The sequence below is a fragment of the Takifugu flavidus genome, chromosome 11, assembly GCF_003711565.1.
Source record: "Takifugu flavidus isolate HTHZ2018 chromosome 11, ASM371156v2, whole genome shotgun sequence".
Classification (NCBI taxonomy): Eukaryota; Metazoa; Chordata; class Actinopteri; order Tetraodontiformes; family Tetraodontidae; genus Takifugu; species Takifugu flavidus.
In genome coordinates, this window is record NC_079530.1 from 9,410,028 (window position 1) to 9,434,982 (window position 24,955).

General features: G+C 43.3%; 2 protein-coding genes and 1 long non-coding RNA gene across 10 annotated transcripts; 1 reads left to right on the forward strand and 2 right to left on the reverse strand.

Moving 5' to 3' along the window:
• Nucleotides 1-217: 217 nt before the first annotated feature.
• rtn4a (reticulon 4a) lies at nt 218-15,049 on the reverse strand. Of its 8 annotated transcripts, XM_057046910.1 has the most exons (10): nt 14,382-15,049; nt 12,050-12,088; nt 11,225-11,278; nt 8,577-10,412; nt 2,281-2,488; nt 2,025-2,163; nt 1,507-1,576; nt 1,351-1,397; nt 1,209-1,267; nt 218-1,122 (listed from the first exon to the last, which is right to left on the reverse strand). In XM_057046910.1, the coding sequence occupies exons 1-10, from the start codon at nt 14,842-14,844 to the stop codon at nt 1,080-1,082; spliced, it is 2,958 nt and encodes a 985-aa protein (XP_056902890.1). In that variant the 5' UTR covers nt 14,845-15,049; the 3' UTR covers nt 218-1,079. The 8 variants fall into 8 exon arrangements, with proteins under 8 accessions (XP_056902890.1, XP_056902891.1, XP_056902892.1 ...); XM_057046911.1 differs by lacking the exon at nt 12,050-12,088 and having other exon boundaries at nt 14,382-15,048; XM_057046912.1 differs by lacking the exons at nt 8,577-10,412; nt 11,225-11,278 and having other exon boundaries at nt 14,382-15,040.
• A 786-nt stretch (nt 15,050-15,835) lies between these two features.
• Nucleotides 15,836-19,649, reverse strand: LOC130533478 (uncharacterized). The gene is made up of 3 exons (XR_008952591.1): nt 18,257-19,649; nt 16,625-17,033; nt 15,836-16,381 (listed from the first exon to the last, which is right to left on the reverse strand). It is a non-coding gene; the product is annotated as an uncharacterized LOC130533478 (long non-coding RNA).
• LOC130534280 (CUB and zona pellucida-like domain-containing protein 1) lies at nt 19,649-22,224 on the forward strand. The gene is made up of 9 exons (XM_057048308.1): nt 19,649-19,700; nt 20,079-20,150; nt 20,244-20,388; nt 20,487-20,692; nt 20,880-21,052; nt 21,142-21,372; nt 21,467-21,627; nt 21,731-21,975; nt 22,052-22,224. Exons 1-9 carry the CDS (start codon nt 19,649-19,651, stop codon nt 22,075-22,077), a joined length of 1,311 nt encoding a protein of 436 aa, XP_056904288.1. The 3' UTR covers nt 22,078-22,224.
• Nucleotides 22,225-24,955: the final 2,731 nt, after the last annotated feature.

Below are 24,955 nucleotides of genomic sequence, written 5' to 3' on the forward strand. Positions count from 1 at the left end.
ACTTTTCGGAAGGAAAATGTAAAATTCAGTAATAAAAAGGAAATGTGGATTTTTTTTATATCACCTATTCTTTTACTTTGTTAGATGTTGTGACATACCGAAATTGTAATATTTCCAGAGGGAAATTAATATCAGAATTCATTAATTGAAAACAAAGGTCCAGTTTCCTTCTGCGCTTCACCAGATGGGTACGTGTCGATAAAAAGATCAGGCCGGATTCTCTTCGTCTAGAAGCTTTATTGGTAACCGTTTACATCTCACAATGCATTCCACAAACAGCGGTTTATTGTTACAATTAAAGTATATCGTCACAATTAGACAAACAAAATGCTCAAAGGTTCCAAAAACCACGTCAACTTGCAACTTTGAGATTGTGGCTCCACAGACAGAATGCTTTTTTTTTTTTTTTTCCCCATGCAAGTCCTTTTTCTCCCCGTTTTTATTATTCTTTGATGTAGATGAATGTAAACGCATTTCCAGACTTTAGTTACAGCTGCGATGAAGAATGGGAATAACGCGAAGGTTGGCTAGGAAATATTCTAACTAGTTACTCGGAAGCGATGACGAGTTTAAATGGTAGTACAAGCCCCGCCCCCTCGACACTGGTCGCTAAACCGCTCACACCGAAGGTGAAGACACGCAGAAGTTGAGTTGAAGGACATGATGGTAAAAATAGAAATAAAAAAAAAATTCTTAGCTCAGGGGTCAGTCCCACACATTCATGCCTTTCTCAAAAAAAACTGCAAACTCATGGCAACGGCGTCTTGACTTCCCACAATGCACAGGGGCGGGCGAGTTCAAGAAAAAAAGGTGTTTCTGTGAGCATTAACATGACACAATCATTATAAACTTGAAAGTCTATTTCCTGGCATTCACGCGGAAGCTTAAGGACAAAACTTCCATCTCCACACGTCTTTCGGGTGATACACAAACAGGAATTCTGAACTGGAAAAATGAATTTATTATTTTTGACAAATAAAATTAGGACTGCATACACGCCAGATGTCTCAAACGTATCCAAGCCCTGCCCCCAACCAGGACTTCGTGAGTCTACGCTCCACCTTTCTACTTCCTCTGCTTCACTCCGTTTTACGTTTCATGCCTGGGACTTTTGCCTGGATCCTGCAGGAAGTCAGAGAAACCAAGATTACACCTCCCATAGGGCAAAAGTTAAATTGTTTGGAGGTTGTTGTTTTTTTCTAACTTACTTTCCAACGATATCCTTCACCTGGTTGTTGACCAGAGACAGGTAATGATCAATCTGAGCCTAAAAATACAGGCAAAACATTAGAATGAAGTTTTAGCCGAGACAAGTGAACAATGACGTTGGTAATGATGTTAAAAACTCACCTGGTGTTTCTCATAAACGATCGGGCAGCTGAAAACTGCAATCAGACCTAAACAACAGGAAGAAAGGCTCACTTTTATTTTACATTTGATACACAAACAGAACAATTTTCACGGTACCAGCAGAGGGAACCAGAGAAACAGTCAGTCGGGACTTACCCAGAATGAGCAGAGTGAGGCCGTTGAACAAGGCACCGACGTAGGTCAGGATCCACATCAACACTGCAAACTAGGGAAGCACAAACATGACAAATCTCAATTTGATGTTTACGTCTCAGAAAGGTCGCCGCATGTGTCCTCCTTCGCTTCTGTGTCAAAGAAACTGAAGTGAATTTACCCTGGAAGAAGCCAAAAGATTTTACTGCTGACTCAGCAGAACGATGTCAAGGCACATGTTAGCCAGTAGGCGGCGCCAGAGCTCTGGCATAAGAACTCAACAGTTCCTGTTCACTTATCTCTTGGCCACAGACATTACAATATCACATAGGTGTGATCTATGAAGGGAGGCCTTCGTTCTCACTATCGCTGACCGGGGCTTGACTCCACTCCAGGACATCTCCTGCAGATCTGCTCACGTTCCGTATTTCTCCTAAAGCTCATCCATGCGCAACTTTGGGATTTTGGACCGACAGTCCTCACGTGCAGGTATCCGGGCTTACTCTGCATGTCCTGCTCACCTTGATGGAGTCCACCAGGTCCTCCACCAGGAACAGGCGCCTGACTTCTGCGATGGTCTTGTTGAGTTTGGCCAGAACCATGTCGCTGTACTTATGGACCATGTCCTCGGGCAGGGCCACCTCTTGGTCGAGGTACTGCCTGAAAGACAGAGACAAAATACATTCACATCCATTCGGAACGACTACGTATGGACAATTAAGTCAACATGGGAACCATTTGGGCCACGTCTGGGGTTCACATTTTTGGGAGACTCACTTGAACGGGTGCCCTTCATCAGACTTCTGGATGGCCTGCAGGATGCCTTTGTATATCCTGAAGCTGATGGTGACGGACAGCAGGGCCAGGCCGATGTACGAGATGACGCTCACGATGCTGCACGCCATCAGGGACAGCAGCAGCAGGAGGGAGGCGCCAAACACCACGCCCGTTGTCTTCACATCACGCCAGTACACAAGATCCACCACTGCAAGTGAGGAAGAGGAGGGGTTTGTGTCAATCGCCCAGGCAACCGGAGAGCCCGAGCTCCACGCTGATCCCTCACATCACTTATCAAAAACAATGAACTTTGCATGGAAGCGATTAGACTCCATCTGTCCTTTACATATAGATCACAAGACGTGAGCGGCCCTGTGCCCCGGCAGAGCCTGGAGGTCCAGACGCCCTGCAGAGTCATCCACTACCGGTGTGACCGATCTGGTGATCTCAGCCCATGTGAACAACCAGCAGATCAACACTTGAACCGGGACCTACCACAGTAATTTAATGTGAAGTTTTGATTTCTGAAACCTGAAGGTTGAAGAGACGTCCTCATTCTCATCACGACATGAGCGTCACCATTCAGGTGGAGAGCCTGCACCTTCTAATGTTTCTGAAGGGCTGAAGAGCGAAGCTGTTCTCCGACTGTGGATCCGACCGCGCAGGTCATGATGCAGGTCGCACGCTCCGGTTTCAGCAGGGAATTCCAGACAGGTCAGTGGACGATATTAGACATGAACGAGTTCCCTTTCTGCTGATGGCCGGCGCACAGCGAGCGAATTAAACGTCACGCTAATCTCTACGCTGGAATCTGAAACTCCCTGCTCATGACTGGGCCACTCGGGGTGAATGGGGGGGGGGACGTGACAACTCTGAACCGTAATATCTGCACCACTCAGCAGCCAACAGGACAAGCAAAGACAATAGCAGACATGTTCTCTGCACCAGTGCAACATTTGGCAGCCAATCGGGGGGGCTTGTGAAACTGCAAGCCAGTTTTCCTGCAGGCACATTAACAAGTTCAACACAATCCAACCACTGCACCGAGTGTCAGATGACACACTTGAAAATCCAGCAGGTTTTTCTGATCTACCAGGTAAACGTCTGCTTTCACCTGGGACCTCAGTCACCTTTGTAACAACTGGGTAGGACAGAAAGAGCCACTGATGGGTCTTGGCTTGATGAGCTCTCAGTGCTGGGACTAGCAATAATCTATTCTAACAGGTTTTCGCATCATCAGATGGACTGTTGCCCAGGCGAAAGTAAGCTGATTGATTCACTAAAGTAAACTGAAACCTCCAAACAAGCATTTTACTCTTGGGTCTGGATTAGCTGCTGCTGTTGCCTGGTAACCACATATGGCACGGCAGATAAGCCGGGGTCTTATTTAAAGTACTCATGTATGGTAGAAGCTTTGCATTGTTGACAAAACTCAAACATGCAATTTGCTCCATCTTCCCACTGTAATGAGGGCGTTGACAGCTAGCCGCTCCGCTAACAGACAGCTAGCCGCTGCTAACAGCAGCGTTAGCCCTGTGCAGGCAGCTGTTCAGACATGGGGGTGTTGTCTGGACGCAAAAACGTGGAGCGGGCAGCCAAGACAAGAGCAAGTGGAGGCGGGTCCACGGACCAAATGCCGTTGCTGGCTACATATGGTAGCAGGCGTGCTAGCGGCGCAGGAGCCGGGCTAAAAATAGAGCCCGCATCACAGCAACGTTGGCCGAAGCGCTGATCTCCATGTTTAATCTCTACTCTGATCCCACTGCCACATCACGGCCGGTATCCACAAAGACTTCCATCAGCCCAGGGGACCGCCTGCCGACACCCGACGGCGGCCACTCGCACCGACGGGGGTGAACCGTCAATCCGTCCCACATGACCTCCGCAGACGACCGCATCAGTTACCAACCATGCCCGGACGGAGCTACAGACCCAGCGCTCCCAACGACGGTTAACCGCTAACAAAGCGTCTGTAAAAAGCGACGAAACGCTTTGTGTAAAGAGAGAAGCGGGAGGGAAAAGATTAACAACTAACCCCGTTTGGCGTCCATCTTGAAGCTCCGCTGAGCTACAGCGGCGGCGGCAGGGCTGGCTGACAAGCGGGGAGAGGGAGGAGGTAGAGAGAGCTAGAGGAGTATAGGAGAGAGGGGAGAGAGAGCGCGCATGCGCAGACCGGCCCCTCATTAGCGAGCCCCAGGGTGCGAGTTTGGGCCAATTAAAAGCGGAACTTTGAAGAAAAATGAATGAATTTAACTCTTCACCAGGCAGAAATATCGTATGCTCCAACAGCAGCTTTTGACACTAGTAACAGCTAGTTCTAAAAGATTTAATTGTTAAAATGTCGACTTTTAGCCTGTAAGAAATGTGTTTTTTTGTGTGAGCCATTAGTCACAGTGACCAACGTGGAGTCTGTTGGGACTGCAATGGTTCATATCTCAAAATTTACAATAAAACATGCAAGAGAGACCTCTCCCCTAGACATGGAGCTGACAGGCGAGCCTTAACACCATGTGGTCCTCCTCTGTCTCTCTCAACAAAGCTAATTCTTTGTGTGAACATCTTCAATAGAGGTTGGCAGCCTGCACAACCTTGGCGTGAATGGACAATTGTCTGGAGAAAAGTGCACAAGATGAAATCCCAAATCCCGGCCTCTTGAGAGGCAAAAAAAGAGAGCTGCTCAATTTAAAGTGGGAGCAGTGTGGGAGGACTGTTGAGCTCAAGTGTGGGATTAAAACTCACATAATCTCATTGTCCTGTGTGCATAGCAGGTGGTAAACTGAACCCGTGTTCTGGAAGATGTTTACAGCTTGAATCAAAAGGAAAAAAATGCCACAGGGAGACAGAGGCAGACATTAATCTGCATGAAATAGATTATTCAAACATCCTGAACCCAAAAACAAACTTTCAGTGATGCACAAAATCCTGGCTGACACCTCGCCAATAAAGGATCAATATTTTCATCTACACTTTGCAAAAACATTGTTACTATGTACCGAAAATTCATTAATCCCATTTAATAAATGTGCCACCCAGCTGGCACAGTCGAACCCAATGTTCATCATATTTCTGAGCAAACCCAACAGCCCAGAAAAACAAAAACAGTGGTTTACTTTATCAGCGGTTTGTTTACACTTGAACACTGAAATAACCGTTGCTCCTGAACACATCACAACGATCTTGTTGTGAACAACAAAGAAGCTGATTCACCATGTTAACGATTCATCACACGCACGCACGCACGCACGCACGCACGCACGCAAACTTATAAACAGTCCCGAAAGAAGCTTCAGCAAGTAAAGCCTTCAGCTCATTTGTGCTCATGAAAGAATTCTCAAACTTTGACAATGAAATGAGAGTGAGGTGCTAAACACTTGTGTTGTCTTGAGTCCACCAGAGGAAACACATCTCGTCTGACTCCGGTCCGGCCCATTAACATATCTCCAGCACCGGGGCCAACCATTAAACCAGCTGATAACGTTGCTCCGCCCCTCCACCAGAAAACTGTTCAAAGGTCCTCCAAATCTCCCCATGCTCAGGGGCAGAACTTTACACCATCGTGTCAGCAGAATCAAAGGTGAACATGACAACCATTTAGAACTGCTGCCAGCATGTTCAGTGAGATGTTCTGGAGCCAGTAACGCCTCACAAACAGCGCTCCAAACCCCAAATAAAATCCATACAAACACATCCGCAGTGAAGAGAAGAGGTGGTGAGGACATTACCCCGCTCCCTCCAGGGTTGAGCCGCACACTCGCCCGTATCCATGGCGTCAGATAAGCAGACGGACTCTAACACACAGACAGAACGTGTGGCGGAACTCTGTCTGCAGAACGTGTCTGAGAGACGCTGCCTATAGGGAGGGGAGACGACTGCAGCGGGCGAATCGCCTGCGTCAGCTGACCGTCTGCTGCTAGCACAATGACGCAGCACCTCCTCCCTCAGTTCTTCCCTTTCCCCTCATTTCCTAACTTTCACCTCATACCAGTCATGTTGGATCTGCCGACACGGCAGCCTGAGTCACGCCTGAACACAAACCTCCGAAGCTGTACCAGCCTAAAGCTACACTAAAACTATACAGCTCATCGACCAAAGGAGGGGTGACTGGCCATCATGGACCAACCTGGGAGAATATTTAGAAACAGAATGATTCATCAATTCTGCTGCATCACTTTTATCACCTACCTGCAGAAAAGTCAAGAACAGTTTAACATCTCTAGTACTGCAAATATACAGCACTTTTCAGGTTTATTGGCAAAAAGAGACCATCAAATTATATTTTAAAACAAACAATGGAAATTTAATATATGTGTATATATATCTGCTGCACTGATCAGTTATAGGTCATCCATTGTTGTGTGAATGAAGACTTTCAGGTTTTCAATGTTTTGGTTTATGTTCCTAAAGAACCATATAAAAAAAATTCTACCGAATGATCCCAGTTACCCCCTTCAGCCGCTAGAGGGCGCCAGTTACGTTTTTCCAACTTCTCCCCACATCAGAATAAACTATAGCTACATACAGCAACATGACCACAGGATTTAGGACACAATAATCAAGAGGAACACAATTCCACTGATCTTTGAACTTTTAATTTAAGGAACATTAAATATGTTTGAGACCATGACTCATCTACCACCTTATCTGGAAACAACCCTGTACGTGACACAACGACAGAAAAGTACAAAGTTTGACTCCGAGACCCTTTACCCTCATCACATTCATCCTGTGCCAGAGTTCATGCTACAGACCTGTACAAGTTTCAAGCTGTTTCAAGCTGAAATCTGCAACCCTGCAGGCCTCCCGTCCTCCTTGACCTCAGACACACCAGAGCTTCTATTTTAAAAGCAGGTTAACTGACCAAGCAAAAATAAGGTTTTAAACCTGCTTTGCTGTAACTGCATGAATCATTCACCTTAAAAATGAATGACAAACAGAGGTATCAATAATCTGGTAACAAACAACTAACCAGCCAACACAGCCCAAATTTACTGATACCCTATCACTACAGTAAAGTAATAAAGTGATGGACAAAAATAAAGAATTTTATAATCAGACTAGTTAATAAAATGAAGATTCTGCATTCTGCAGATATAGTTGTATAATGAACAAGTTTTCTGGGTCGGCGAACCCTTTGTGATTCCGTTAGTGTCGCAGTGCAGGGAGGATTCCCACACACACACACACACACACACACACACACACACACACACACACACACACACACACACACACCTATCTTTGTGAGGATATTCATAGACATCGTATATTCCCCAGCTAACATCACATAAATGCCTAACCCTTACCCCTAACCTTAAACACATCATTTGAAGTTGCAAGGACCAGACAAAATGTCCTCACTTGCTGCAAGTGACATACGTGTCAACACGCGGGTATAACACATTAAAAATATCCCATTTGAATATAATCTGTTCTGTGGTGGTCCTGATTATAACCCTTTCATACGTCAGAAACTTCACCCCCTTAAGGAAGAAGCTGTCCTGGCAAATCCAGGAGTCGGAGTTCTTCAGGACATTCATTACGTGACATAACCTCCACATGAAGGAAACAGTAAAAGCATGTTCTGTCAGCAGGGTGCGGTTGCCAGCTATCGCACTGTTAGCTCCATGACGGTGTTTGCTTTCAGATCGGTATGTGAAGTTATTTCCAGATGACAGAGAAGCTAAATCTGGATAAGAGAAGTAATCTGATACAAGAAAAATGTGGCCAACAAGAAGAATCTGCTGAATGTTCACGTGAATCTTCTGACCAGCATTTATCAAATGACAGATTTAGGTTCAAACAATAGCTGGATTTTTTGTTAGCTCTTAGGTTGTAAACAATATTTTTACTGATCTGAATGCCTGCTTGAAAAATCTAGACCACTTTATCTGATCTTGTCTAGTTAATATAATGTAAAACAAAGAAAAGAGTTTGTGTTCAACGGAGCAGAAAGAAAATTGAGATTCTACTTACCCTCACATGAAACATAAATATAGATAACCATGCTAACAGAAATGTTACTGATGAGACAGAGAAAAGGCAGGAAAAGAAGGCCAAACACAAAATAACGAGCAGATCAACTAAATGCAAGGGTTTTGTTTTTTTGTGATAAGAAAATGCAAAACCATGCAGAGAAAGAGGTGACTGCGGGAAGTGATGCTCCTAAAATCAATGTGGGGAAAACTGAGAAAAGAAGGATGAGATGACCAACTGACATGAACATGAAGGGCTGGTGATAACTGAAGGGATGCTGGGGTGGGGGTGGTAGTTCCATGACAGCACAGCTTTGATTTTACCTGCTCTTATGTTCAGGTTTGCCACCTTAAACACTTTTCCAGCCTCCGCACTCTTCTGGTGAATGACCTCCTCTGGTTGGTGGGGACTGCTTTGGGTGGGCACAGATGTGAGTGGAGCCTGCTCAGTGTCGAGCTTCTCCAGGTCAGCCTTGCTCTTCTGTGGGGAGGCCTGCGTGAGGAGATGGTATGTCTGACCCTGAGCCTCTTCTTTCAGCCCAGAAAGAGAAAGTGAAGCAGATGCAGAAGATGCCAAGTCTTGTTGCTCCAAGATGAGATCATCATCTAGAGGGATCTCCGGGGGTTTGGTTGATGTTAACTTGGATGTATCAAGAGCCTCCAGAAACTCGTCAATGACACCCTTCGGTGGGCGCTCGATGAACTCAAACTCCTCAGAGGACACTTCATGTTCAGAGACCTCTTCTGCCAACTCGGCTTCCTCCACATCCATTGGCAAGGTCTTCTCAGTTTCCACCTGGAAAATGGCTGGGTTCTTTGCCATGGCTTCAAGGACCGGTGAAAGGGAATCAGCTGTAGGCGACTCTGAATCAGAGTCCTCAGTGTTTGTGTTTTTGCCCTTCAAATCGAGCGGCTCAAACTTTTCTTTCATTCGGGGAGAATCATTGCTTGAGAACCAATCTTTCTGTTCAATCTCAACAGGTTCTTCCTCTTTGACTTTGGTGGGGGTGGTTTCTTCAGCTTCTTTGACAAGATCAAGAGCTCCAAGCTCATCTTCTTTTGTTATATCAGATTTTGCTTTTACCTCCATCTCCTCTGTCATCTCTCTCAACAAGGAAACTTTAGCATCAAAGGCAAATGGATTATTGGCAGATAAATTGATCGGAGGGTTGGGTGACTCCATCATCCTCCTCTCAAAGATTGGACTTTGCTCTTCTGGACTTCCTTCTGAAGAGCCAGAGTCAAGTTTGTCAGGATTCAGGGGAGAGGATTTCAGGATGTCTGGAAGTGAGGGTGGGAGGGCCGAATCCTCCTCTTCATCGTCTTTGAAACCAGCCAAGAACTGATTTGCTGACTCATTCTTGCTCATCTCAAATGATTTTGCTTCATCCAAGAAAGATGGAGGAGTGTCCTGGGATTCTCCAGTCTGGCCATACTGGACCAGATCTGGGGTGGGACTTTCTGACATCTTTGAGGCTCCACTCTCCGATTTGGACTCACCAAAGGGAGAGAAGCCACTATCAGCCAATGGGGAGTAGCCTTCAAATGGATTAATATTTTTCTTCACCTCATTCATAAAGTCATCTTCTTCATCAGACTGGTTGCCAAGCAGGTCTTCTTCATACCTCGAGCTAATGGGAGCCATGTCCTTGGAGAAGGAATCCATGGAAACCTTGGAATTGTCTTCAGATTTCAGGAAGTTTGAATCCCAGTATTCTGTTGGGTTCGAGGAAGCAAAATGAGATTCAGGGACCATCATCTTTGGGTTCACAGGGGAGGGGCCACTGGAGGACTTGTTTGAGCCAAGTAGCTTCTCTTCAGGTGAAAAGGAAACCCCGCTGTCTTCGCACGGATTATGAGGCCCTGGTTCTTTCCCAAGACTCAGGTATGGACAAGCTTGAGGATCAGGAAGATCATTCTTATTCTGACTACATCCTGGTCCAGAGCCTCCCTCTTTAACCAGCCATGGCATTTCTTCCTTGGAGAGAGTCGTGCGAGCCGTAGAAGGGTCGATCGATAAAGAGCCCAGGGGTGCGGCTGAACCTAAAGTTGGGGGCTGATTGGGACTCTCAGTAAGAGACAGCTCCTCCAGAGAGTCAGGGGAGTGTACGGGGGAAAGTGGGGAGATGGGTGCAGGGGAATCCCCCTTCTGCCCAAGTTCTTGAGTAAAGAGGGGGGAGGAGGAGGAGAAGGCAATACAAAACATATCAAAGACATACTCTCGTTCAAACAGAGCTTACCACACCTGGACAGAACCACGAGGGCCAGACAAGCGATGCTCAAAGACCGACTGTGGAGACCAAATTACTGGCCATTATTAATAAAATAGTCATTAACTGGTTTTTAAACATTACATTATTAAGCTAATATCACAGTTATATAACGTGAGACTTAACAGCAGGTGCTGCTGGCTGGCCAACAACTCTGACAGCACCTTAATAGCAGCCATTTTCTCTCAACCCTACATTTGAACATGTTGCTGTCACGCTGATGACAAGATTAAACATGACTATAATATCTCCAAATCCTTTATTGTTTAATAGTCCAGTGGTTGTAAAGAGCTCAAAAAAGATTTGAAAACCACCAAATTGAAGATCCACAGTCGAGTTCTTGCAGCATTTGTCTGGTGGTTACCTCGATTTTAAAACACTTGGTAATGGAATGATTCTGACCCAGGTCTTCCTCGATAAATCACATTGGATCTGACAAGCACAAACTGTCAGGTGAGGAGAAATGGCCAAATAAATTTTAATCTCACCTGCCACATTTGAGGAGAATCACTATATTTACCTCACGAACTCATAAGTCTACTGTACAGCATGTCACACACACACTCAAAAGATCTACAAACATGCCCCATAAAGTTAGTAAAGACGACATGCGTCTGGAGGTTTAATCTTTGCTTCAATCAAACTGAACTAAAGAGGTGGTGAAAGCAAACACACAGGGTGGCAAACACAGAGAAAACTTGCCTGTAGGGAATTGCATCAGAGGAAGAGGTTGAGCTTTAGAAGGAGAAGTTACATCTGTGGAGGAAACCAGAGGGAGAGAGAGAGAGAAACGTAACATTCAGTCAGAGTGGAAAGAAGAAAATGACCAGAGGAAAAAAAACAAACGGAAACCACCAAAACCCAGAGAAGCAGCAACAACAGTCAAGGCTGGAAGCTGTTGACAGAGAGCAACTAATGGGTACGTGGTGATTAGGTTATCAGACCATTACATGTGTTTCATTCTACAAAGTTGAACTTTTTTTTTTTTTTTGAAGTAAGCATTCTGAACTTGTTCCCATCTCAAACAGTATCAAATGTGCAAAAGCAACTAACACATGGCACAATGGCGGCAGTTCATTGCATAGAAAAATAGTCCTGTGGACGCAGTTCACCATCAACACAGTGAGTGAGTGTGTGTGTGTGTGTGTGTGTGTGTGTGCGAAAAGAGAAACAACAGTTTGACTGTAGTGAAGAGTCCAGTCAAAGCTCATTTCTTCACATCCTCCAAACAATGATCTGGGATCCACTTTCCTCGGACAATGATTCAGAGGAAAATTTAAATCAGAACTGCGATCAGGCAGAAGGAAGTGCTCTGTTGTGATGAAGACAGTGAATCATCAATTTCATAATGTGACACAGGAAAAGATTAGCGCAATGAATCATGAGAATTCTTATCACTCATGAACAGAGCCTACATGATCAGGAATCACTTGTGAGGCAACAAGCTTGACTGATTGGTTTCATGCCGATTTCCTTGTGTGGTTTTGGTCTAATGATTGTTGACGCGATGCTCATGCATCAGGTTACCTCTGCTGTTGAGCTTTAGCTTCCAGCCAATAAGAGCACCTGCAGGATTGAACCAACGACAGACTTTACTTACAGCCAAGTGTGACAGCATCCAAAATGTAAAAAACTTTCTTTTTAAAAGGTCTGGATAATGATATGTGGGTAATAAATATTATCCAGAATATAACTCAACCAATAACGTGATTGATTACGAGCTGTTTGGTCAATGAATGATCAAAATGGTGAAATATTGAAGATGACATTTTCAACTGTCTTCAGCTCGCTGCCAGGGAAGAGAAAAGATCACAAGGTAAACATTGGAATATTTGGAATTTCGAAACATTAAAAACTCCTAATTGGCCAAATCTCAATGTGTCAACTAAGCAATGAAAATGTAATTCTTTCAGTGTTAAGTCTGATCTATTATTTCTACTACAACAACCAGCACCATTAATCTCAAAGGAAAATGGAGAGACAGACAGATCTATCTAATCCACCTGACCTCATCATGATCTCTCCACAAACTCACGCAGACAGTTGTAGGTGACCCAAAACAAGATTCAGGTCGGTGGCAACCGCCTGGCCGCAATCAATTAAACAGCCTGTCTGTCATGCTGTCCGTTTGAAATTTTCCACCACAATTTCCAGCAGCCAAAAAATCCAGCTGCTCAATTATTGCAATAGCTAAGGCTACAAAAAATAAAGAAGCTCGGTTAAATGGATTATGTCCTTGCAGGTTTTGTTCACCTCATGTTTTCGGTCGCCTGATTATAGGAGGAGATTAAAGCGTCTTCTCGTTGGACCTTTTTAACCATTGATGTAACAGATGGCAGGGAATAAGGTCAGGTGATCTACAGCTGGAACACTGCTTACAAAACATATAGATAACATATAATGTGAAACCTTCGTTTCAGACAGAGGGCAGCCATGTTTAAATTGGAGACTTGGGCTTCATCAGCAGCCCCACCCAGGCTGTGTGCTGCCCGCTCCACAGGCCTGCAGGAGACCATGCAGGCCTGTGCACCTGTCACACCCCAGTAAACAGCAACAGCAACTCCAAATACACACGTCAGAAAATGTTGCAACAACATCGCAACACCATTAAGACTACCATGGCAGCTCTATGGTTCAGGGGGAGGCGCAGCTAGGCCGGTCCAGCGAAACCAGACTAGTCTGAGGGTGTTGGTTGGGTGGAGCTGAGGGAACAGCCCATCCAACAGGATAAAAATATGGAAAAGTGATTAAAGGCACTGACGGCAGCCTGGTGATGGCAGAGAAACGATAGGAAGGAGACAGGGAGTGAACGCTGAGTGGATTCCTTTGTTGTGACTAATCTCCGGGTTACAGCTTTGGTATGCCGTGCGGTGCTAACGACCAGTAGCTCTTTTATCGGACAGTTACTTGAACACTTTAGCATAAAGTGGTCAATTTACATTGAAAATGCTCTAGTGACCACGCACAGATTTATAAGTGCAGGGTATAAAAATAAGAGTTGATCATAAAAATAAAAATGAACTTAAGATTAGAAGAAGACTACCTCAAATACGAAGTGTGTCCGACAATGGATCTCGGGGACAGTTGATGTTTAGCCAAAAAGGGCACGCAGCAGCCGGATACGGCAGATGGGAACTGCTCAGTTTCAAAAGAAGGATGGCAAGACAAAATAACTTAATTGAACATAAAAAATAATCATAAAAAAAAAAAATCAGGCCTGGTGGTGTAGATAAACGGAAAACCCGTTGTCGGACACTAAGCTAAAGACGCACAATACTGCCAGCTCATCTGCTCAGTCACAAAACGCCTCCTTCCGATTGTCAAAACAGGTGGGCCGCATCACCAAAAACTGGAGCTAACCAGCTAACATCACCATCGCTAATCTTCAGGGGGAAAGGAGCAGACCTGGCTTGTTTGCCACTACCCTGTTGAAAGGCTGGATTTCCCTAAACTCTTAGCCCATCTGTCAAGCAGCAGGTCGGCTTCAGGATGAGACCGCCCGCATAGCCTCGGGCTAGCATAGCCTGTCTGGCTAGCTCGTTAACCAGAACCGCACAACAAATCTGAAAAGAAAATTAATATTCATTTTTGGGTTTGGATGAAACGTAACCACTGCCGCTGAATAAATTCGGTCCACTGGAAAAAATGATTTTGCTCCGGTTGCATTACAAACCCTGTCGGTGTGTCGGTGAGCACACAATGCCCAGTTAAAATGATTCGGTGTAAAAGAAAGAAAAAAACGCGATCAATTACATTAAACGCACGCGGTTGTTTAAAAATAACAATTTTCTGATGTATTCAAAGCGTCAAACCTCATCCGTGGCGCAATTCATGGCCTTTTTTCCGTTAAGAAACTTACAAGATGAAGGAGCCGACGGTTCTTCTGTCACCGCAGGTCGCTCTGCTGCCTCTGCGGGGGCTGGCGCTGCTTTCCAGGGTTCAACCACGGGGAGGGCGTCGCTCTCCGGGGCGGACAACGGCTCCGGCTCGATCGTTGCGCTTTCGGGTTCAGCTTTTGGGGCGACGACTTCAGACGTGTCAGGAAGAAAAGAGTAGCTGGTGGAATCTGGCCCAGGTTCTGGTACTTCTGACACCGAGTCCGCTGGATGAGTTTCAGTAAACTCATGTGACGCATTATCCTCAGCGATGTGTCGATTTAAGGCATCATGAGCACCGCCGACCAAGTCCACAATATCGTCTAGACTGAAGAGGTCTTGTTTAGGCGGGTCTGGCTGAGGTTCCGGCTCGGCCTGGTAATGATGCACCTCCTCGGTATAGAAAGGAGTGGTAGAAGAGACTTCATGTTCCACGTTGTCTGCCATTTTCGTCCAAACTGTCCTTTCGGGTGGCGGAAAGTTTGAAATCGAGTCTTTGGACTTTTTCGGTTTTGACTTTCACGAACCAACGAAAAGCAGACCTAAGTTCTGGAACCTCGCCGGAAAACCCTGCTTTTTCACCCCGGACGAAGCCGAACAAGTGCGCCACACTACAGCCACCGCAGAGTCGGACCCGAGTTTGAGATCACATCCTCAAGTTTAGAAGGAGACAAGAGAGATTCCATTGACCAATCATTTGCAAGTAAATGTTTGAGCGACATGAAGTGTGACGAATCACAACACAGTAAAGTAGGCAGGCACCGCCCCTCCAAAGTGGAGGCGGAAATGAGACTCCTACCCTGTGAAACATCCACAAATTCAGTCGCCCTGTTCTGATTTACACAACTTCAGCTCCTCCTGACGTGGAGAAAAAAATCTGGAAAAAAAAAACCAAAAACAAACTTTGCAACTATACAAATTTACTCTTCTAAGCAAATAGAAAATCTATTCAAAATTAAATCAATTGGCCTTATAACCCACGCAGTTGAAATGTTGTAGGCTTTAATTTGGGGTCTTTCTAAGTTTCAAGTCAAGTTTATTTTCCCCAGTGGGGAAATTCATGTGGTTGCATATGTCACAGATCCAACTCGTGTCCAACACGTAGCGATGGAATTTTAGTGGATTATCTATTTCAACTCCTAAATATTTATAGGTGAGATCCTCTCAACCCTCTATTTCCCTCTCAAAATCCTTCATAGCCGCTATTTCAGATCTTAAAAATCCAACTAAGATGGTGTCAGATGAAGCTGCCGGAAAAAAACAAACCCTTCAGGGGCACTATTGATAATGATTTTTGATAATGATGAGAGAGCTCAACTGAACTCACTCCTGACTGCGATTAGTCAAGAAATCATTGATCTATAGAAAAATGTTAGGGTTTGTACTAAAATCCATCAATTTGTTCACTAGCAAATATAATTGTATCATGTTGAAAGCACTGCTGAAATCTACATACCCATTGACCAAGTTATTTGTACATTGAAGGTGCTTGTAGATATTATTCACCGAAGTCAGTAGTGGATGGACAACAACTCTCTCCACATGATAAGCAAATTGATAAAGGGAAATGGTTGATAAAAGTACTTTCAGGACAATTTTTTCAAAACATTTCATTATTGTAGATGTGAAGGTAACTGGACGCAGATTATTTAATACAAACCAGCTCAAGCATGTGCCAAGACAACAATGCTGTCCTGGTATCTGTGTTGAGCCCCTGTGCTCATTTGGTCCTCCTGTTGTCTGTGTGAGGTCTCCATAATCGATTGGGGTCTGTGTGGAGTGTTTTCCATGTTCTCCTGGTGTCTGTGCAGAGTTTTTGTGTTCTTCTGGTCCTTCTGTTGCTTATGTGGGGTTTCCATGTTTTCCCAGTATCTTTGAGGTGTTTCCACATTCTCCTGCTATCTCTGTGCAGTCTCCATGTCCTCCTGGTGTCTGTGTGGAGTATCCGTGTTCTCTTGGTGTCTGAGTGGTTTTCTCTGGTTTCCTATCACAGCAAAAAAGAAACATATTAAGCATCCTGTAGTTCAGAGACTCAAAACCAGGGTTGTCCAAACCCGGTCCCACAGGGATGCATTTCAGCCAGGTTTTCTGACCTACCAGATAGACAAGGCCTTCACCTGGGTGAAGGTTCTTGCCTAGCTGGACAGAAAACCTGGATGCATTACAGCCCTTGAGGACTGGGTTTGGTCACCCTGCTGTCCCTTAATGTTTGTGCTGCACTGATCACCTGTCCAGGTGTGTTCCTGAATAGACTCCACTTCCTGTGACCCCGATTGGGTGAAACCACTTTGAATAAAAACTGCATAGCTGTGTGGCAATGCTAAACATATAATCATATAAATTAGTTTTAGCATAGTTTAAAGAACTTTAGCATGAGCACAGTGCAAGCATTTGCTGTGGAGCGCACTTGGACTCTTGAAAACCCTCACCACCATAACGCTCGCCTTGAGTTGGATAAGATTATCGGTTAGTAATTTTACAAACATTGAACAGTTTGAAGTGTTCTGCAAATCCGGGTAACGTGTTCGGTTTGTGAATGTTGACCCAGTTGGTATCGGCCGCTGACATACAGAGTTATCTTTAGACATCCAGCAGGGAGGATGATGATGGCAGCTGCTCCGATTACCATTGGTTACCTGGCAACAGATCGGAGAATTTAAAGGGGAACAACCAAACCTTTTGTACATTTCATTTAGATACATTTTTGGATTATACTTTGAAACAAATACATATAATATATATTTTAAATTTTTTTTTATCTAAAATTGTTTAGCCACGTTTTTCAAGGGCACCATAAGTGCCATTAAAAATGAATTTGGATCATATTCACTTTAAAGTCTGGTTGCATTGTTGTCAGGTTGGATTCACTTGGAATCTGATTTTACCGTCCTCTTGATTCATGACTTAGATTTTAAGTCCTTATAATTGTCAATATAGAAATAGCATCATTTTAGGGGGTATAAAATTTAAATTTTAAAAAGTGCAACATGGTACAGTAGTAAAGCTCACACTTGTATACTTTTACACATGTGCATGTTTGCCCCCAGAGGGCGCTCATAAGCTGGAAAATAAAAAGCATGTTAAGCTACAATATCTTACATCATTATCCTCTCCAATGCAAATGTTTGTGCTCCATTTTATTACTGTCAATTTAAAACACTTTATTTAATCAGGGTTTACAGAAGTCTAACAATGGAGAAAAATAATTACAATTGGCCATTATTGATGCCACTTTTGGTGGGAAGCACAGTGACAATGACCTTAAAGAACTTACTTCTTTTCTCATTTATAATCTTCCAAAAAATATATATTTTGGTGAGTTGACACCTGTACAAATATGCTATTACCTTTAAGAAACTGGAAACATTAAAAGTGACATTGATGTGTAACCAGACCCATTGGTTTGACTGTGCAGGGAAATGTTCTTTTTTCTTTTTTGACTGATGCCTGGAAAGCAACCAGAAATCATCGTCCCCATCACCGTGGAAGCAGACAGGCATGTTTATTTTAGTTTAAATGGCCATACTGGGCTTAATGCACACTTTGACCTGGATAGTGCCAGATGTCAGAGTAACTGTGGTTTTCTTGAAAGCTGTGGGAGTATAGAAACTGAGATGTGTAATAACACATTAATGCCAAGTATACAGAGGATAATTTAAAGGACTTTTTTGTTGCAGAAAATATGAACTGACGGACTCTTGAAATAGATGAGCCAATGCTAATGCGGTTTTGGTGCCCTATTAACCACATGTTCACAGCCAACCTGAAGTCTTAATGCCGGGCTAAAAACAAATCAAAGATAATTTTTCTTAAAGCTTGTAGTTCAAATTTAAAAGACAACAACAAAAATAGCTCTTACCGTTTGTGCTGCTGCTGAATGAGCTCTTGGCTCATATTCTCTCTTAATGTTGGTCAGCCAGACACGACCCTCCCATTCAGGTTAATGATTAACCCCAGTAGGTCTGAAATGGGGGCTCTGCAGTCAACAAAATTAGATCAGTGCAAATTAAATAAATACTGTATTTAAAAATGTATGATAAATATTACCTTAAACGTTCTAAACACCTGCAGATAATTTCAATTAAATGTATTTTAATTTGTTGAATGCGGAGACCATGCTTATGACATCAACCACCCTCTTTCATGGTTTTATGTAATGTAAATAATCAATGTCCTCATTCAGACATCCGGAAATGATCATAAAGAAAATCCTTTTCTCACACCTGAATCAACAGTGTGAGACAAGCTCAGTTTTCTCACCATGATGTCAAGTGTTTTACAGGTCAAGTTTTATGTCACTGAAACGGCACAAAAGCAATCTGGCAATAACTTTTGAGTTATTGGAAATGCTGACACCTCACTTGAGCTTTGAATTTCAAATTTTGTGTGACAGTAAATTATTATTTAGTTAGTTAGTAGTTAGTTTTTGAGTGAATGGATCAGTCATAACTCTACATATAATTTCAACGTTTATGACCAATGATGTTCAGAGCGAGAACCAGATTTAAGTTCTATATAACTTATTTTATTTCTCTTTAATCCTCTTTCTGTAGTTGTGCAGATCCGAACAGGTTCACCAATCGACTCTCAGTGGGTCTGTTTTGGACAAGATGGTGAGCTTCTTTCAGACTTTGAGACAGAGGTGGTTGATTGGTCACTGTCTTGATCTGGCTGAGAATCCTGATGTCAAAGCCATCCAACCAGGCTGCCAGGGCGTTGGGCCAGAATTCTGCACATAAAGGAGGGCTGACATGACAGAGCCATGACAGAACCAAAGCTAAGTCCTCCTGGAGACATCTTGGTGACACCACAGAGGTCTCCACAGGGACTGCATGATGGCGGCTGCACAGACTGTGCTACCTTTGGTTTTATGTCTCCATTTCTTGAAATTGTGGACACAAAGGATGTCAGACAGAATGGTCCAGATTATTTTGCACAGAGAAGTTGGCAGATCCGGAACCATGATCTTAAGGTCAAGGTCATGAACCAAGTTAGTAATTCTGCAATGAACCTAAAGTCCTGCTTGAAAGTCCTAAACAAATATCCTAAAAAACATCCTGAAACAACTTTCACATCCACTTTATGATTGCTAACCATGTGTGCCTTTCTCAAGGATTTCACATAGTAATCCATTCCTGTCACAAATGATGTCAGAAGATTATTTATTGCTGCTGTTTCTATACTGGCTGCTGGCTATATAAGTTGCAATACTGGTGTGGAGTGTTTGAAGCAGAAGGTGAACAACTTCACCATGTGGATGCAACTGGTTCTTTGTGGCTTGATCGCTTTATGTGGGTTGCAAGGTATTGTTCAAATGTTCTTGTTTTTGACATAATAGTAATCAACAAATTTAAAATTTATCATATTTTTACATTATATTTCATACAATAACTGGATATTCGCTTATTACAAAAGTGGCTCATGGACAAGTAAATAAAATAACAGCACAATTTCCAACCATGGTAATATTATATGATTGCTTTGATTTTAGCATTTACATGACTGCATTCTGTAGGTTTCAAATTGCTACAGCTTCATTGATTCTCCTCATTACAGTTTTCAGAATCAAGAACAACATGGTCATCAGATTAATTTTTATGAGTTAAGCTTCCGGTATTCTGACTTCGTCTCTGCCTGCTCCCTGCTTGTTTTGTCTGTCTGAACTCTAAACTCGGATTTAGTGACCACAGAGGCACCAGTAACCACAGAGGCACCAGTGACCACAGAAGCACCAGTGACCACAGAGGGACCAGGTACACACATCTGCCTACACATCTGTGACTCTTCCACTGTTACATTATTTCAAGACCCACAGCTTGTAACACATCTTCTGCATTCTGCATCAGGAAACAGCTGTGAAAAATATCTGTCTCACTCTGGCAGCTTCACCAGCCCGAACCACCCAGGCTATTACTACAACAATGTCTACTGTACCTGGCAGCTCAGAGTACAAAACGACAAAAAAGTCTTCCTGTCCTTTAGATTCATGGAGTGAGCAAATAACATCTCCCATTTTTGGGATCACTAATACTCTCTGCAATGGTTTGAAGATACCTTGTTGTTTTTGTTAATCTTTTTGAAAAAATTAGATTGGAGAACTGCTGCTCCTGTGATTATGTTGCTGTTTATGACGGACCCTCTGTTGGCTCACCGTTTTTGGGCAAGTTGTGCAACAAAAACGTGACCTCCTTCCACTCTTCCTCCAACTACTTAACGGTACTCTTCAGGACCGACAGCTCTGTGGTTGCTAGAGGCTTTAAAGCTGAGTTCACCAGCTCTCTGCCAGCAAATTCAGGTATGATTGAGGAATTGAAATTGGACAAAAGACTACGGGTATAATAGTACTGATAAAGGACTGGAGTCTTGTAAAATTGTAATGTTGTACTGTTGCACCGTTGATATCTTAGTAAACTACTCTCTATCAGTGGAAATGAAAAATAGCCATTGGCTCAATTTTTGACTAATTAGCTTTTCTCTTGCAGGTCGAGTCGTTTGTTCAGACAACATGACCATTGTGATCAGCAGGGCTTACCTGAACTCTCTCGGCTATGACGGCAGCAGCGTGTACCTAAATGACCATCAATGCAGACCCCAGATCTCCAGATATGACGTGACCTTTGTTTTCCCCATTGACACCTGTGGCAACATCAAAACGGTAACACCTTGCATCCTTTCAGAGAGAATATGATACAATAATTCTCTGGTATGTTATCGCTACATTTGAAAGTCTCCTACCTTGGACAGTTTGAGGACGGCAGGGCGGTGTACACCAACACTCTTCGCGCCTATCCCTCCTCCTCTGGGGAAATCACGCGTCAGGATCATCTCAAGCTGTTAGTGGGCTGTAAAATGGATCAAGACTCGATATCACAGATCATGTATCTCATCGAACATCGTGATAACGGCAGCATCACAGACACAGGCAGATTCACCACCAGCATGCATTTCTACACATCCAGCAGTTTCATATACAAGGTGTGGAAATCAAGGGTGCACGCCATGTAAAAGTGGATCCTTCTTCAATCTATTCCACAAGAGTGCTGATTGTTTTGATCTCCTGCAATCTTAGGTTACTCAAGTTCCATATGAGGTCTTGCTCAATGAGGAATTGTTCATCCAAGTGGAACTGAAGAATAATGACAGTTCTTTGGTTCTCTTTATTGATACCTGCGTGGCCTCACCTTCACCCCACGACTTCCAAACCAGAGCTTATTATTTGGTTCACAATGGGTAAGAATGCACTTTTAACAGAATGTTTCAAATTAAGGTCTTTAAATTTTACTGGGTCCTTTCTGGCAGCAGCAGGACGTAACAACCTCTGTTTCACCTGTAGATGCGCTGCAGACAGCACTTATCGAGTCTACGCATCTGGCTTCAAACACTACGCCCGCTTCGGTTTTAGAGCCTTCCAGTTTCTGCGAGCCGGCGAGTCTGTGTATCTTCAGTGCAAGGTGCTGATCTGCCAGGACAGTGACACCAACTCTCGCTGTCGCCGTGGTTGCGTGAGACGTAAGACCAGAGACCTGCAGTCTCAGCACGAGAGCCAGACACTGGTCGCTGGCCCCATTCAACTCAAAGGTCTGAATCCTTTTTCCCCTTGATTTTTCTGTGTAATTATGCTTCAGTTGACTGATACCACTCTTCCTTTCATCAGGCTTTAAGAAGAGGAATGAAGAATGAAGAGACCCAGGAGGGGGCCTGAGAGGGAAACTTGCATTTCCATTCATTTTAACAAATCAGATCTGTTTTTCTCTCTTTCCTGTCCAACATGGAATTGAAGTATATAATCATTTCTTCCTCTGATTAAAAGCATCATGAAAAGGCAAACTCTTAGTGTTTTTCATATTTTCATTGTCATGCACATAAATGGGCAGCAATCAAAATCTAATAATAAACCATAAAATGCAGAAGCTCATTTAGGAAAAACTTCACTTATAAATTTGATTAGTTCATAACACAATCAAACAATTTTCCATCCCAGAAGGAAAAGTGATCACCGAAAGGCTGCAACATTCAGCTTTATCTGAGAATGTAATACACAGTGAAAGAACATAAGGCAGCCATTATTGATGCCCCTGTTACTGGTGAGCAGGGTGACAAGAGGTGGTCCTAAAGACGTTGGCTGTTTCCGAAACCACCCCCTATACCCTACATAGTGCACTCAATGGTGTGGTCGCCATTTTGAAATGGTGTCCGAATTGTTAGTGAGCATCGCTGTACCCTATGTAGTGCACTCAATATATCCCACAATGCACTGCGAAAAGTAGAGTACGAGTGAGCACCCTAACTCGGAAAATGTATCCCATCAGCCTTAACGGTATCACGTGATACCGATGGGATACATTTTTTAACGTAATTTCTACTGTGCGGTTTGATATATGAAATTTTTAGAAATAAGATTTTTTTTTTCAGTTGGGGTCCAATATGATCATCTTAAAATATTACAACATAAATGTGTAAGAAAAATCAATCAATCAATCTTCACTGATCCCCTGCCCCTCATTTAAAATTGTTCTTCGGAATCGTCTGTTCCTCACCAGGTGACAGAATCTCAGTAAAATAATATTTACAAAGATGAAAAGGAGCTCTGGATCCATTTTTTGATGAAAAATTGCTTTATTAAATGTTTTCACTACAGCGGAATATGACTTGAGAATGTAATAAGGTAATAAGTAATTATTGTTGTATTATTATTGACATTAATATTTCATTTTATTATATAGAGTTAATTATAGAGTAAAATATTGCATTTTCCTAAAATGACCGCCGAATGTATGGGTTAAAATAATTAAATGGACCTGGCCACTTTTCCCGGCGACCGGTTCGTTATTATTATGCAACACCATGACGTCACTTTACGTGCGCCGTAAATGACACCTTTGTCCGAATACTAACTTTAAATTGAGTGCGCTCCGTAGTTCACTCAATCCATGTCCCCCATGTAGTGAGTAGTGACTAGGGAACGAGTGTGTGGTTTCGGAAACAGCCATTAACTCCATTAATTTGCGGTGAGGAGAACTTCCATCTTTTCTCATTTTTATTGCAAAAATATTTTTTTTGATTTGAAAAACCTCTATAAAAATGCTGAGTTACCTTTTAGACACTGTAAACATTAAAAGTGATACTGGCACGGCATTAACAAGTAAACAGACCCTTTGGTGTGGCTGTGCAGGGACAAGACTCAACATGTTTCAAACACTGATCATCCTTGAGAGACTTGACTGGGCAGCATACATCACAAATTAGTTTAAATGTTTTCCTGTATCAGTAGAGCTTTCAAATCAATACCAAGTAAAAGATGAATAAATAAAACAACAATAATGACCGCAGGCTCCCTCAGGACTGCGATTGACATTAGTCACACTGCTGTATAGCAGTGGTTAGTGTGGGGGCGGAGGGCTGCTGAATTAGAAAAGGTTTCTCATTAAGAAGACAGTCTTCTGGGGACGTTGAAGACTGGATCTGTGACTCTGGAGGTAGTCTTCCTGTTAATGCAGCAGCTCATGGGAGAGGTTATTGACTTGATCCGCCTAGTGTCCAACAGTTTGTGCTGCTGCTGCTGCTGTTGCTGCTGTTGCTGCTGCTGCTGCTGCTGCTGCTGTTGCTGCTGCTGCTGCTGTTGCTGCTGTTGCTGCTGCTGCTGCTGCTGCTGCTGCTGCTGCTTTGCTTGCTGCTGTTGCTGCTGTTGCTGCTGTGCTGCTGCTGCTGCTGCTGCTGCTGCTGTTGCTGCTGCTGCTGCTGCTGCTGTTGCTTGCTGCTGGCTGCTGCTGCTGCTGCTGCTGCTGTTGCTGGCTGTTTGCTGCTGCTGCTGCTGCTGCTGCTGCTGCTGTTGCTGCTGCTGCTGCTGCTGCTGTTGCTGCTGCTGCTGCTGCTGAATGAGCTCTTGGCTCATATTCTCTCTTAATGTTGGTCAGCCAGACACGACCCTCCCATTCAGGTTAATGATTAACCCCAGTAGGTCTGAAATGGGGGCTCTGCAGTCAACAAAATTAGATCAGTGCAAATTAAATGAATACTGTATTTAAAAATGTATGATAAATATTACCTTAAACGTTCTAAACACCTGCAGATAATTTCAATTAAATGTATTTTAATTTGTTGAATGCGGAGACCATGCTTATGACATCAACCACCCTCTTTCATGGTTTTACGTAATGTAAATAATCAATGTCCTCATTCAGACATCCGGAAATTATCATAAAGAAAATCCTTTTCTCACACCTGAATCAACAGTGTGAGACAAGCTCAGTTTTCTCACCATGATGTCAAGTGTTTTACAGGTCAAGTTTTATGTCACTGAAACGGCACAAAAGCAATCTGGCAATCTAACTTTTGAGTTATTGGAAATGCTGACACCTCACTTGAGCTTTGAATTTCAAATTTTGTGTGACAGTAAATTATTATTTAGTTAGTTAGTAGTTAGTTTTTGAGTGAATGGATCAGTCATAACTCTACATATAATTTCAACAACGTTTATGACCAATGATGTTCAGAGCGAGAAGCAGATTTAAGTTCTATATAACTTATTTTATTTCTCTTTATTCCTCTTTCTGTAGTT